Below are 15,783 nucleotides of genomic sequence, written 5' to 3'. Positions count from 1 at the left end.
CTTCCCAAAAGGAAGGAATGGTTAGTGCAAAGGCACAGAAATGAGCAATCTGACAACAGAGGTGGTGAAAAATTGTACTGGCAGGATAAGAGATTGGGATTAAGATTTTGGGAAAGAGAAAATGAGGGAGATAAAACTTTGGAAACTAGCCTGGGAAGTTAATTTTTTGTGATAGGCAATACAGAATCACTTTGATTTGTTGAACAAAGAACTAAAAATATCATAGAAACACTAACAGCTGTATGGAAAATGGACCGAAGATGGGAGAATGAGCATGGGGATTAGCGAAGAGTAATCTAAACTGCTACAGCCACCACGCACGAAAATAAAAAGTGGCGAGCGCCGAGACTAAGCGATGTTGGGTCAACTGGATAGCTGTGTGAGAAAAAATGAGCCTTGACTCCTATTATCTCACAAAATAAAAATTAAAGAGACATAGCAAACATAAATGTGAAGCGCAAAACTGAGGAGAGGACCTTGATGGCCTTGAAGTGGACAAATGTTTCTATAGAAAACACTAAGTATAAAAAGGAAAAAAAAAAGTGATGACCTGGACTTCATTAAAATTGAGAGCATCTTTTCTTCAAACAACACCATTTACAAAAAACAAGTCTTTGTCTCACAGACTACAGAAAGATGTTTGCAATACATGTGTCTGACAAAAGACATGTATTCAAATCACATAAAAGATTCCTACAAGTCATTCAATCATTACATAAAGAATTCCTACAAAGAGAACTCATTAAAAAATAAGAAGATCAGACATGTCACAAAAGAGGATCTACTACCTAAAGTAGAGGGTCCTCTACCAAAAGCGGATCATGTCTATAAACATGAAGAGGGACTTAAGCCATCTCTACTCAACAGGAAAATGCAAATGAAAACTAAAACAAGGCCTTGCCACACATCTGCCAGAATGGCAAAAATTAAAATAACTGACAATCCCAAGTGCTTCTGAGGATGTGGACCACCCAGAACTCTTATACACTGCTAGAAGGAGTGTATTTCCTGATCACTCAGGAAAACTGGCAGTATCTTGTATAGCCACTGGGTCATCTTCTATGACCCAGCAATTCCATTCCTAGGTGTATATACAGGAGAAGTAAGTACATAAGTCTATCAAGACATACATAAGAATGTTCAGAGCAGTGTTATCCATAAGAGCCCCAACATATATACAACTGACTTATATCATGTTCAAGAATAAGCAAGGGCTCCAGGGTGGCTCAGTCAGTTAAGCATCTGACTCTTGATTTCGGCTCATGTCATGATCTCATGGTTCATGAGTTTGAGTCCTGTGTCGGACTCCACGCTGACACCACAGAGCCTGCTTGGGATGCTCTCTGTGCCCTGCTCTGTCTCTCGCTCTCAAAGTAAATAAACCTAAAAAAAAAAAAAGAAGCAAAACTGTAGTGATATAAGTTAAAACAATGGTTATCTCTGGAGAGTGGGTATTAATGGCAAAGGGGCATGAGAAATCTTCTAAGATGCTGGAAATATCTGATCAGGGTGGTGGTTATGATTGTATACAAATGTAAAAATGTGTTGAGCTATACACTAAAGGTTAGCACAGCATTAAAATTACTATAAATGAGGGGTGCCCGAGTGGCTCAGTCGGTAAAGTGCCCAACTTCAGCTCAGGTCATGATCTCACGGTTCATGAGTTCGAACCCGCATCAGGCTCTGTGTTGATGGCTCAGAGCCTGCAAACTGTTTTGGATTCTGTGTCTCCCTCTCTCTCTGCCCCTCCCCCAATTGCATGCTCTCTCTCTCTCTCAAAATAAACATTAAAAAAAAATTTTTTTAAGATTACTATAAATGATTTATCTATTTAAAAAGTGGGGAAAATCCCAGGAAGAAAATTCTAGGCTGAGATGGTTTCACTGTGAATTCTTCCAAACATTTAAGGGAACAATGAAGTCAATCCTAGATAAATTTTAAAAGACAATAGAGAATTATAATTAAGAAAGTCTGAAAGTAGTTCAGACTGCTTATTCAATATTAATTGTACTTTGTGAGGCTTGATAATTTATTGTCATTAAAAAAAAATCCTTATCTATTGGAGCTACCAGTCATGTACTTATGGGTGAAATGATAGGAGGTCTGGAATTTGACTTAAAATACTCCAGCTCCCTCAAAAAATAAAAAATTGTGGGGGTAATGCATGAAACAAGATTGGCAATACAGTGGTAACTGTGGAGGCTGAGGGACAAGGAGACATGAGTTTGCTATACCACCCTACCTTGCATTCTTCATTCTTGAAGAATGAATAATCAAATTTGGAGAATAAACAAAAACTAAGAAGCAAAAAACTAGTGATGTTCCTCATAATTACAGAGAAATCTGAAGGGATGATGGGAAATATAAATGTGGTTCCATTGTTAAGTTTCAAGTAAGAAAAATAAGTCAAGAAGTCTAACAGACAGCTTAGGAGAAGAGACTGTAAGAGAGTACCACGGGATGTGGTGTAAAGAGTAGATGGTCTAGATTAAGAAGACGAAGATCAAGTATTGGCTCCAATAATTACCAGCTGTGTGATCTTGGGCAAGTGACAACTTCTCTGAGACAAACTTTCCTCATCAATAAAATGATAACAATGTCATCAAAACACAAGGATCTATTTTAGGGAGGATGAAATGAAAACATGGTGTAAACCATAAAGCCTTGTAAATAGATCAGCGGTACCTACGTTTAGATCAGTTTCCTAAAGGAATAAAGAGAAGCACAAACAGAGAAGGTTCAGAATGAGTCTTGCAACACCATCAAGATTAATAATCAGAGAAAAGAATGAACACAGAATGGCAAAGATAAAATACAGAAAACCAATCTAAGAAAGATGACTTAGGAGCAAAAAGTGTCAAGGAAGCCAAGATAAAAAGTATCTAGACTGGGGGAAGAGAGGCAAAAATAGCCAAAAATTAATAAGGAAGTCAAAAAGGGAAGCGATTTCATATACACCTGCCAAGAAATATACGAAATCTCTATAAAATATATTTCTGAACATGAAATTCTATCATCTTATGACATGTGCCATTTAAGAAGTGTTCTGTCATATTATCAGTACCTCTAAATAGAAGGCAGAATAGGTAACAACGCACATAAATTCCTTCCATGAGAAGGTAAAGTGCATTAGATGAAAAGAAGTAAACACTCCTATGGTTTCTACAAGAAAATGGTAAATCATTATGCATTCTAAATGACAAACACAAGAAAATAAACGTGAAAATGTTTCCCATCATGAACTCCTGGGAAATAACTGCTTAACTGTCACCAAAGCAATATTTTTTAAGGTGAGATTTTTCTAAATTAGACTACTATTTACCATCTCACATCTCTCCCACAGCCCTGAGAAGCCAAGTTTAATAAGCAATACCCAACTCAAAAGCACTTTTCCCTTTTCCAAGTGATTTTAAAAGATTTAGTTTAGTAACCATTTTTAGATCTCTAGAAGAGGCAGGATAAGGTTTTACAGTGTAGCTGTATTTCATGTCAGAGGCATATCACTTCTTAACTGCGTGATGCAGAAGAGAGCTAGGTAATGTCAGTACTATTATGGATATGCCATTTGCAGCAATATATCATCCCTATTTAAAAAAATGTTTTTAATGTTTATTTATTTTTGAAAGAGAGAGAGACAGGTGAAGTGTGAGTGAGGGAGGGGCAGAGAGAGGGAGAAATAGGACTTGAAGCAGGCTCCAGGCCCTGAGCTGTCAGCACAGAGCCCGATGCAGGGCTCAAACTCAAGAACCGTGAGATCATGACCTGAGCCAAAGTCAGACGCTCAACCAACTAAACCACCCAGGCGCCCTATATCATCCCTATTTATTTCAAAAGGGATTTTTATGCATTTGTGTTTCCTTTAAAAAAAAAACAACACAAGCACAAATGGACAAAAAAAATTACCTAAAAAGCAACCACATAAGGAATTGTGAAGGTAACAAATTAAAGACTATTAATCAGATAAAGACCTTATGTAAGAGATTGTGTTCCTTTTTATGGTTTAAATATTGGTTCTTGTGTTCTAGAAAGGGTTGTTTTTATTTCTTGATTTGTTTCACTTTCCCCATCCAAGGGTCAAAAGTTATCAGGAGAGGGGCCCCTGGGTGGCTCAGTCGGTTAAGCATCCGACTTTGGCTCAGGTCATGATCTCACAGTTCATGAGTTCATGAGGTAGAGCCCCGCATCAGGTTCTGTGCTGACAGCTCAGAGCTGGAGACTGCTTCGGATTCTGTGTCTCCTTCTCTCTCTGCTCCTCCCCTGCTCATGCTGTCTCTCTCCTTCAAAAATAAATAAAAACATTAAAAAAAAATTTTTTTTTAAGTTATCAGGAGACAGGTAATTTAAATGGCATATAAATATGGTTACAGAGGCAAGTTAAAAACAAAATCCCTATTTATTACCCAAAATTAAAGAACAGACTAGGAGATGGATGAGATGGATGAACTTAAAAGTCAAATGATCACATCTAGAGAAGGTTAAATATATTTGCCTACAGGCAAAACACCCTACTGTTACAAGGCCTAATCCTTAGGAAGCTACAGCTCCTCTGGGTGAAAATCATAGCACCTGCCCTAAAACCAAAGAGTCAACTCAAGCAAAGACTAATGAATATTAATTAAAGATTTGCTTGGATGTTGACCTTTCCTTTTTGTTTATCTGTGCGCACAGTCTGTTTAAACAGAGCTGAAAATGTTGACTACGCTAATTTGTAAAACAATAAATCCTACACTCTGGCTACTCTGAACCACTTAAACAACAATATGTATTAGAAAATGGTACAAGACACACATTAATCACTTGAGTCAATCTGGTTTCAAACTGAGGTTTAAGGTTTATTATGATGAAGGAAGGAAAGAGATTCTGAAAAAATTCCAAGATACCCATTCTAAGAGTTTATTAAATTTATTAAATTAAAATCAAAATTTTGAGATCAGTAAAAAGCAAGAAAGAGTTCCATGCTACCAGAGAACCTGTTCATAATAGAATTCCCTTGATATTACGATCAATTTGGCAAAAAAGAGTACAGGTAACTGAGAAACTGTCTACACTGAATCTAGGCTATTATTATTCTTTTAATTCAAGCGTAATTAACATACAGTGTTGTATTAGTTTTAGGTGTACAATATAATGATTCAACAACTCTATACATTAATCCATTGCTCATCAAGTATATTTTTATTTTGCCCATCCCCCCACCCACCACCCCTCTGGCAATCACCAGATTATTCTCTATATTTAAGAGTCTGTTCTGGGCACCTGAGTGGCTCAGTTGGTTAAGAATCGGACTTTGGCTCAGGTCATGGTTTCATGGTTTGTGGGTTCGAGCCCCGTGTTGGGCTCTGTGCTGACAACTCAGAGCCTGGAGCCTGCTTCAGATTCTGTGTCTGCCTCTCCCCTGTTCATGCTCTCTTTCTCAGTCTCCCAAAAATAAATAAATGTTAAAAAAAAAAAAAAAAGAGTCTGTTCCTTGTTTCTTTTTGGTTTGTTCATTTGTTTGGCTCCTTAAATTCCATATATGAGTGAAATCATTGGTATTTGTCTTTCTCTGAGTGATTTATTTTACTTAGCATTATACCTTCTAGGTCCATCCATATTGTTGCAAATTGCAAGATTTCATTCTTTTTTTATGGCTGAATATTATTCCATAGTGTATATATACCACATCTTCTTTATCCATTCATCTATAGATGGACACTTAGGTTGCTTCCATATCATGGCTATTGTAAATAATGCTGCAATAAACATAGGGGTGCATGTGTCTTTTCGAATTACTGTTTTCGTTTTCTTTCGGTAAATACCCAATAGGGAATTAATGGATCATATGGTAATTCTATTAACTTTCTGGGGAGCCTCCACACTGTTTTCCACAGTGGCTGCACCAGTGTGCATCCCCACCAACAATGCACAAGATTTCCTTTTTCTCCACATCCTACCAACACTTGTTATTTCTTACGTTTTTGATTTTAGCCATTCTGAAAGGTATATAGTAATATCTCATTGTAGTTTTATTATTTTTTTAAATATTATTTTGAGAGAGAGAGAGAGAGAGAGACAGAGACAGAGAATCCCAAGTAGGCTCCATGCTGTTAGCATGGAGCTCAATGTGGGGCTCAATCTCACAAACTGTGAGATAACGACCTGAGCCGAAATCAAGAGCAGGAAGTTTAACTGACTGAGCCACCCGGGTGCCCCTCTCACTGTGGTTTTAATTCACATTTCTCTAATTAGTGAAGTTGAGCATCTTTTCATGTGTTTGTTGGCCATCTTTTCTTTGTAGAAATGTCTATTTAAGTCCTGTGTCCATTTTTAAATTGGATTGTGTTTTTTGCTGTTGAGTTGTGTAAGTTCTTTATATACTTTGGATATTAACCCCTTATTGGATATATCATTTGCAAATATCTTCTCGCATTTAGTAGGTTCCCTTTTTGTTTTGTTGATGGTTTCCTTTGCTGTCCAGAAGACTTTTATTTTGGTGTAGTCCCCATGGTTTAATTTTGCTTCTGTTTCCCTCACCTGAGGAGACAGATCTAGAAAAATGTTTCCTTCGGTCACAGAAATTACTGCCTATGTTTTCTTCTAGGAATTTTATGGTTTCAGGTCTCATATTTAGGTCTTTAATCCATTTTGGGTTTATTTTTGTGTAAGAAAGAGGTCGTTTCATTCTTTTGCATGTAGCTATACAGTTTTCCAACACAAAACCATGGGTTTATTCCTGGACCATCTAATCAGTTCCATTGATCTATGTGCCTATTTTTGCGCCAGTGCCACACTATCCAATTACTACAGCTGTGTAGTATATTTGGAAATATGGGATTGTGTACCTCCAACTTTGTTCTTATTTTTCAAGACTGCTTTGGCTATTCAGGGTCTTTGGTGGTTCCATACATATTTTAGGATTGTTTGTTCTAGTTCTGTGAAAAATGCAGTTGGTATCCTGATAGGGATTACATTAAATCTGTAGATTGCTTTGGGTGGTATGGACATTTTAATAATATGGGTTCTTCCAATCCAAAGGCATGGAATATCTTCCCATGTTTTTGCTGTCCTTAATTTCTTTCATCAGCATTTTATAGTTTCCAGAGTACAGGTATTTCACCTCCTTAGTTAAGTTTATGCCTAGGTATATTATGGTGTGGTACAATTGTAAATGATATTGTCTTAATTTAACTTTCTGCCACTTACTTATTAGTGTATAGAAACGAAACAGATTTCTATATATTAATTTTATATCCTACAATTTTACTGAGTCCATTTATTCTAGTAGTTTTTTGGTGGAGTCTTTAGTGTTTTCTATATATAGTATGTCAGTTGCAAACACTCAAAGTTTTACTTCTTCCTAACTTGGATGCCTTTCATTTCTTTTTCTTGTCTGACCTGCTGTACCCAGGAAAGTGGAGAGAATGGATATCCTTGTCTTGTTCCTAATCTTAGAGGAAAAGCTTTGTTTTTCACCACTGAGTATGATGTTAGCCACAGGTTTTTCATATATGGCCTTTATGTTGAAGTATGTTCCCTCTAAACCTACTTTGTTGAGAGTTTTTATCAGGAATGGATATTGTATCTTGTCAAATGCTTCTTCTGTATCTACTGAGGTGATCATATGGTTTTTATCCTTTTTCTTGTTAATGTGATGCATTATGTTAATTCATTTGTATTCAGTATTCACAAATACTGAACTATCCTTGCATCCCTGGAAAAATTCCCGCTTGATCAAGATGAATCATTTTTTAATGTATTGTTGGATTCAGTTTGTTAGTAGGTTGTTGAGGATGTCTACAACAATGTTCATCAGAGATACTGGCCTGTAGTTTTCTTTTTTTGTAGTGTCTTCTTCTGGTTTTGGTATCAGGGTAATGCTAGCCTTATAGAACAAATTTGGAAACTTTCCTTTTTCTTCTATTTTTTGGAATAGTTTAAGAAGAATAAGTAGTAACTATTTGGCACAATTCACCTGTGAATCCATCTGGTTCTGAATTTTTGTTTGTTGGGAATTTTTTGATTACTGTTTCAATTTCATTGCTAGTAAGGGGTCTGTTTAAATTTTTTATTTCTTCCTCATTCAGTTTTGGAAGGTTACAGGTTTCTAGGAACTAATACATTTCTTCTAGATTGTCTAATTTGTTGGCATATAATTTTTCATACTATTCTCTTCTAATGCTTTTTATTTCTGTGGTGTCAGTTATTTCTCCTTCCTTCCTGATTTGAGTCCTTTCTCTTCCTTTTCTTGATGAGTCTGACTGAAGGTTTATCGATTTTATTGATTTTTTCAAACAACCATCTCCTAGTTTCCTGGATCGATTCTTTTTTGGTTGTTGTTTTTTTTTTAAGTCTCTATTTCTTTTTGCTCTAATCTTTACTATTTCCTTCCTTCTACCAGCTTTGTGCTTTTTTTTTTTTCCTAGCTCATTTAGGTGTAAGGTTAGGTAGAGATTTTACTTGCTTCCTGAGTTAAGTCTCAGGAAGGTATTGCTATAATTTTCCCTCTTAGAACAGCACTGCTGCATCCAACTCTGTCTAAATGCTCTAATCAAAACAACACAGGGTGACTGAAAGGACAAAAAAAGCAAGAGATACCTATATGCTGCCCATAAGGGACTCACTTCAGACCTAAAGATGTGCAGCCTGAAAATGAAGGGATGCAAAAACATTTACCATGCAAATGGAAGCAAAAATAGAGATGGGGTAGCAATACTTACAATGGACAAAATAGACATTAAAACAAAGATCATGACAAGAGACAAAAATGGGCACTGGCTAATGATAAAGGAAACTACCCAACAAGAGGATATTCCAATTGTAAATATTTATGCACCCAACGTGGCAGCACCTAAATACATAAAGCAACTATTAACACACATTAAGGAAGAAACTGACAGTAGTTCAATAACAGCAAGTTACAACACCCTGCTTACATCAGTGGATATATCATCCAGGTAGAAAATCAATCAGGAGCTTTGAATGACACATAGGACCGAATGCTTTTTTTTTTTTTTTTTTTTTTAGTATATGAAATTTATTGTCAAATTGGTTTCTATACAACACCCAGCGCTCATCCCAAAAGATGCCCTCGTCAATACCCATTACCTCCCACCCCCCATCAATCCTCAGTTTGTTATCAGTTTTTAAGAGTCTCTTATGCTTTGGCTCTCTCCCACTCTAACCTCTTTTTTAGACTGAATGCTTTTTAACAGATATTTGCAGAACATTCCATTCAGAATATACCAAAACAGCAGAATACACATTTTTGTCAAGTGTTCTCCAGAATATATCACGTTAGGCCTAAATTCAAAAAAACTGAAATCATATGCATCTTTTCTGACCACAATGGTATGAAACTAGAAATCAATCACAAGAAAAAAAGCTGGAAAAGAACATAAATAACATGGAGGCTAAATAACATGCTCCTAAACAATGAATGGGTTAACCAAGTAATCAAAAAGGAAATCAAAAACAAGGTGACAAATGAAAATGAAAACACAGTTGTTTTCATTTTGCATACCAAAATCTTGCGGATGCAGCAAAAGCTGTTCTAACAGGGAAGATTATAGCTGTATAGGCCTACCCCAAGAAGCAAGAAAAATCCCAAACCTAACCTTATACCTTAAGGAGCCAGAAAAAGAACAGAGCCCAAAGCCAGTAGAAGGAAGGAATCTAGGCTGCTCTTATAAAACAATCCTGTAAATATTATTTCACTAATAGCTTTATAGCACAAAAGCAGTATCTGCTAACTTTATCCATAGGCTTCTACCAAAGTTACACTAAAGCAATAAGATAGCTAAAGGTACGTATAGTCTTTTTTTCCAAATTTTCAGCCCTGAAAAGATTTCTAGCCTCATCTGGGGACATAAACAACTTTCAAATTTATCAGTTTAGAAGGTCTTCACCAATGGGGACCCTGGGTGGCTCAGTTGGTTAAGAGCCCACCTCTTGATTTGGGCTCAGGTCATATCTCGCAGTTTTTCGTGAGTTCGGACCCCACATTGGACTCTCTGCTGACAGTGCGGAACCTGCTTGGGATTCTCTCTCTCTCTTTCTCCCTCTGTCTCTACCCTCTCCCACTCATGGTTATGTCTCCCACTCATGTCTCTCTCTCAAAATAAATAAACTAAAAAGTTAAAAAAAAAAAAGTCTTCATCATTTTCTAAAGCTGTTATCTTACCTACTTCGCAAATTAGAATACAGAAGAGCCCTTCACCTATTATGTATGTGGTCACTGGTATTCAGATGGAGACCCCAGGGCATTATAGTAAGTTTGCAAAATGCATACCAAGTTCTTTTCTAGGCTATAACAACAGGAGGAAGACCAACTCTGTCTATAAGAGTTACTTCTCACTCAAAACCTAGTTCACCTGCTTACCTCCCATGATGTATTGGCAAGTGTTTGCGATGGATTCCGTGACTTCCTTCCACAAAAGCATTGGGAGGCTTATGGTATACCGAGGCCAAAGATCCAATGTGGCATATTAGCTCATCCAGCAGAGTTGGCTCAATAAGATCTGTCTCCTCAGAGATCAGTGGCTTCTCAGACAAGACTACTTCTTTGGCTGTGACAGGGTCCGTTGAGAGAAGGCGCCAATAAATATAGCCCCGGTCTCGAAGGTCAGGATTATCAGAATCCTAATGAAAGGCAAGGGCAAGAAGGTTTAAATGGAAGTTTTCTCCATACAGAAACCCAACCTGTTAGATTTATATTAAGGCAATGCTGTAGTGATTTATAAAGTTGGCTGTTAAGATATTTAAACTCAACACAGTTTTAATACAGTCATAATTCTGTAATCTCTAATGTCCCAAAGAATTTAAATATAAATCGAGATGGGTTAGTTCTAACACTAAATTTCAAGGGAAGATGGGAAATGGAAAATAAAAGTTTAATTTGATAGAAATTAACTCCTTGAGACAGCCTTGGAACATCAAAATAATTCTTTTAAAAAATTTTTTTTAATGTTTATTTTTGAGAGAGTGAGCAACAGTACATGCGTGTGAGCAGGGGAGGGGCAGAGATAGAGGGGGAGGGAGACACAGAACCCGAAGCAGGCTCCAGGCTCTGAGCTGTCAGCACAGAGCCTGATGCAGGGCTCGAACTCACGAACCATGATATCATGACCTGAGCCAAAGTTGGGACACTTAACCGACTGAGCCACTCGGGTGCCTCCCCCAAAAATGTTTTTTAACTGCTATAAACATCAGCAGGATTATTCATGAAATAGATTTTAAAAATATTTCACCCATACCTTCTTTCTTCATTCAAATATTTATTAAGTATCTCCTATGGAGACACTGGCTAGGCCCTGGAAATAAAGAGATAAGACACATAGTGCCTGACTTTAACAAGTCCAGAATACTAATTATTACAATATAGTATGAGAGGTACTACTATCTAAAATAATAAATGACTGTTAAGGAGAGTGTGGAACTAAACATTTCCCAAAGGGGTGACCTTTTAATTTAGTGGTCTTGTTTTTTCTGTGGTAGTTTTAAAATAATTTTTATTCATACTCATGGCTAAAAAAAAATTCATCAATGCTATATCACAATTAGAAGTTTGTAACATATCGGGAGTGCCTGGGTAGCTGCCAGTTGAGCGTCTGACTCTCGATTTCTGCTCAGGTCATAATCCCAGGGTCATGGGATTGAACCCCCTGTCAGGCTCCCCACGAGGTATGAAGCCTGCTTGGGATTCTCTCTCTCTCTCCCTCTGCCCCTTTTCCCTACTCATGCTTGCTCTCTCAAAAAAAAAAAAAAAAAAAGTTTGTAATATAAAAATAAGTCTCTGGGGCACCTGACTGACTCAGTTGGTAGAGCACATGACTCTTGATGACGGGGTTGTGCATTCAAGCCCCACACTAGGTGTGTAAAAACAAAATCTTTAAAAAAATAATTTTTTTGTGTGTTAAGGACAAAATCTTTAAACATATGTATATATTTTAATAAAAATAAATAAAAATTTTAAATCTCCCCAAACATCCAACCCTTCCCCACTTTACATCCCCAGAATAGCCATTTTAACAGTGTGGTTATGTGTCCTTCCAGAGAGCTCCTAGGCATACATATATCCATTTTATATAAAACCAATTTCACATTATATATACTCCTCTGCAAGGTATTTTCCACACTGGCATATACACCTGCAAACTTCCCCAGTATATATAGCACTGCAACATTATTTACTAGTGCCCTATCAATGGACATTTAGGTTGTTGCCTCTTTCTCCCTCCTTCCTGCCATTCATGCATTCATTTATGTGAACATCACAAAGTAGCGATAAATATCCTGGTATCTACCTCTCAGAGTATGTCTATATGATGGCATTCCAGCTGTTTTAGTGCCACAACAGTAAGTCGCTGTTTCAGTATCTGCATTTAAAATACACATACAAAAATATTTTCTTCAAAAGTAGGCCAATTTGAGGGCTTCCATGTGAGTTTCTAAGTAAGCAGATAAATTGGTTCATGAGTTAGCCACTTAAGGCACTTAACACCCAGCTTAATAAACACTAGCAGTGACCCCGATGGTTTTGACTACATGGTTTCCTATGGTTTTTCTTAGTCATGTATTGTTTAATTTGTGCCCACAGTGGACCACTGGTTAAAAACAAGAAAGCATAAGGGTGCGCCCCTGGGTGGCTCAGCTGGTTAAGCGTCCGACTTTGGGTCAGGTCATGATCTCATGGTTCTTGAGTTTGAGCCCCACACTGGCCTCTGTGCTAATAGCTCAGAGCCTGGAGCCTGCTTCAGATTCTGTGTCTCCCTCTCTCTGCCCCTCCCCCGCCCACTCACTCTCAAATAAAAATTTTAAAAAGCATAAGGAACACTGCAATACGGCAAGTTAGTTAACAGAATATCAAAATGGTAAATATAACTCAAAAGAATCTTGATCACATTCATAGGTTGTGTTACATAGCATATAAAAATGTTTGTAGTGTTTGAAATGCCAGGGTTAAAAAAGGGAAACAGTGATAATATTCAATTTACATAAGTTGTTTTGTTTTTGAGAAGTCCGGTAATTGGTTTATAAATAGGCTGAAATCTTACTTATTTTACTTGGAAACAAAGTTTGAACATCACAAAACGTAAGTTGACTTTTTTTAATGTTTATTTTTAAGAGAGAGTTGCCCACACGCGCATGAGCTGGGGAGGGGCAGAGAAATAGACAGAAGATCCAAAGCAGGCTCCCCACTGACAGCAGAGAGCCTGATGTGAGGCTTGAACGCACGAACCGAACTGTGAGATCATGACTTGAGCTGAAGTCTGACGCTTTAACTGACTGAGCCACCCAGGCACCCAAAACAAGTTGATTTTTTAAAAGAATAGACTACCAGTTTTTTGACGTATCAGGTCAGGAAAGCAATCCCCACCCCAGCTTTTGTTGATACATAAAAGTTAAATCTTAATTTATATATTCAATCCCCAAAGCACACCATTTAAAATTTGTATACTAATTATGCTTTTTATTATACACAATTAAAATGAATACTGCACATCACTTGCCCAGGAAAATTCAGTCTTCTGTCTTCATAGATTAGTAATATTGTTGAGGTATTAAACTATAATACAATTTAATAATGTATGGATGAAAACTGACTACTTTTTACTTCAAATTATTTCTCTTTTCCATTATGTACATACTTAACCAAATGCAAAATTAATTAACTAATTAATTAATTAATTCCTGTGGGGATTCACAAAACTATGTACATCTATGATAGAAGTTTGGAGTCCCCCTATACTCCACAAATTCAAAACACGGCAATAAGGCAAAATGCTACATATAGAATCCCTGGATTAAAGGGTATATGCACCATAAATCTTTATAGACACACACTTTAAAAATATGTTCCTGTGAGAAATGAGTGCAAATTTTCCAAAGCCTGAAGCTAAAGAACAGGCAAGGATCTTCACCGTTCGAACGTCGCTATTCTGAGGGCTGATTTGTTAGGCTTACTGTAAGCTGGTCAACACTGCCTCACTATTTATATGGAGGCCACAAAAAATCAGGCCCAGTCAAGACATGTGACATTAAAATCGAAACTTTTTATGATTTTAAGGTGCCATTCCATGTTTGGTGATTCGGAAAATTTGGTTTTGGATCTGCTTTTCTGTTAGCCCCCCTAGTTCCTGGCCAGGATCTGGGAAAATAGTACATTTCTAAAAATTTAAGAGCTTCCAAAATAATTACCAGGCATGCTCGAAAACAGTAAACTGTACTATGCATCAACATTATAACATACCAGGAAAGTCACTCAGTGGCAGATTCTAGGGCCACATTACAGAAATTTTCATTATGTCAGGATCAGGCCCAGGAATTTACATTTCCAGCAAGCAGCACAGGTGATTTTGATGATGGTGTTCTCTAGCTCATAGAGAAGTCTTCATCTTAATTTTTCTTCAACAGACTATACAGGGTAATTATTAAAGTCTGGACACTTCTGTGTGTATTCTTAACTGATTGCTCTATAACTACCAAAGCAGAGAAGACAAACCTTTGAAATGAAGCCTTGGATTCAAGGGTTCATTTCCTTTTCCTGTAATAATATTTCTAATTAACCACCATTTTATTTAAAGTTAGAAGCACAGAGGCACCTGGGTGGCTCAGTCGATTGAGAGGCTGACTTCGGCCGGCTTCAGATCTCATGGTTCTTGAGTTCGAGCCCCACATCGGGCTCTGTGCTAACAGCTCAGAGCCTGGAGCCTGTTTCGAATTCTGTGTCTCCCTCTCTCTGCTCCCTCCCCACTTGCACTTTGCCCCTCTCTCTCTCAAAAATTAACATAAAAAGTGTTTTTATTTAATAAAAACAAAGCTAGAAGCATAAATATTTCACATTACTTCACTGAATTATCAGCACAGGTTAAAAAAACACACACAAAAAAACCCGGTATTAATTAACTCTATTGTTGAAATGGGAAAGGAACAGTATTAAAAAGAAATTTGCTCAGGCACGTCTCGAACCAGGGATGTAGCAGAAATAGAACTCCCATCACCCAATTCAAATGAACACAACTTAGGGATGCTTGGGTGGCTCAGTTGTTTAAGCATCTGACTTCGGCTCAGATCATGATCTCACGTTTTGTGAGTTCAATCCCAGCATCAGGCTCTGCACTAGAAGTGCACAGCCTGCCTGGGATTCTCTCTCACCCCCTCTGTCTCTGTCCCTCCCGGACTCAGGCTTTGTCCTTCTCTCAAAATAAATCGGAGGACTCAGGCTTTGTCCTTCTCTCAAAATAAATCAACTTAAAAAAAAATTAAAAATAAATAAACTTAATTAACACAACTTAGCAGATCACACTGCCCTCAACTGAAATTGGTACCTAATAAGTTATTAGGTTCCTAATATTGGTACCTAACAAGTTATTAGGTTCGTATTTCACAAACTTGGAGGGTAGGGGTGGGGGGCACAAAACAGAGAAAAAAACATACAGTGGAAAAGACTTATATACCAATGTGCTCTTCTTTTATGGTAACTCCTCAGATCTCATTAACTGGACAGAAAAGGGTTGGCTAGAAAAACTGCTTAATAATTATTTACAACCAAATATGAAATAATCACCTACAATGATCTTAAAACCACTAAGTTCGCTTGCATGTACTGGCTCATGCACAATAGTGCTTCAGAGAGGGAAAGCAAGGAGTACGCAGTCTCAAAGTCATCCCTGACCTTCAGGCTAGAGAAGCAGCACAGCATGATAGATAACAGCAAAGACTCTGGAGCCAGGCTACCTGGGTTTGACTCCTCACTCTGCCACATACTAACTGGGCCTATGTCTCAGTTTCCTCATCTATAAAATA

General features: G+C 37.4%; 1 protein-coding gene across 3 annotated transcripts in view; it reads right to left on the bottom strand.

Annotated features, from left to right (window-relative positions):
• AP2B1 (adaptor related protein complex 2 subunit beta 1) overlaps window positions 1–15,783 on the bottom strand; it is a 127,715-nt gene that overhangs the window by 58,954 nt on the left and 52,978 nt on the right. For all 3 annotated transcript variants that reach the window (XM_047080840.1, XM_047080842.1, XM_047080841.1), the window contains exon 13: window positions 10,358–10,617. In XM_047080840.1, coding sequence (XP_046936796.1) covers window positions 10,358–10,617 — 260 coding nt within the window. The remainder of the gene's footprint in view (window positions 1–10,357; window positions 10,618–15,783) is intronic.

This window comes from Lynx rufus, unplaced genomic scaffold (assembly GCF_022079265.1).
Source record: "Lynx rufus isolate CCGP_SWC_20201006 ecotype Redwood Valley unplaced genomic scaffold, mLynRuf1.p SCAF_18, whole genome shotgun sequence".
Classification (NCBI taxonomy): Eukaryota; Metazoa; Chordata; class Mammalia; order Carnivora; family Felidae; genus Lynx; species Lynx rufus.
The sequence above is the reverse complement of the archived record's forward strand: the minus strand, read 5'-3'. Positions and strand labels throughout refer to the sequence as shown.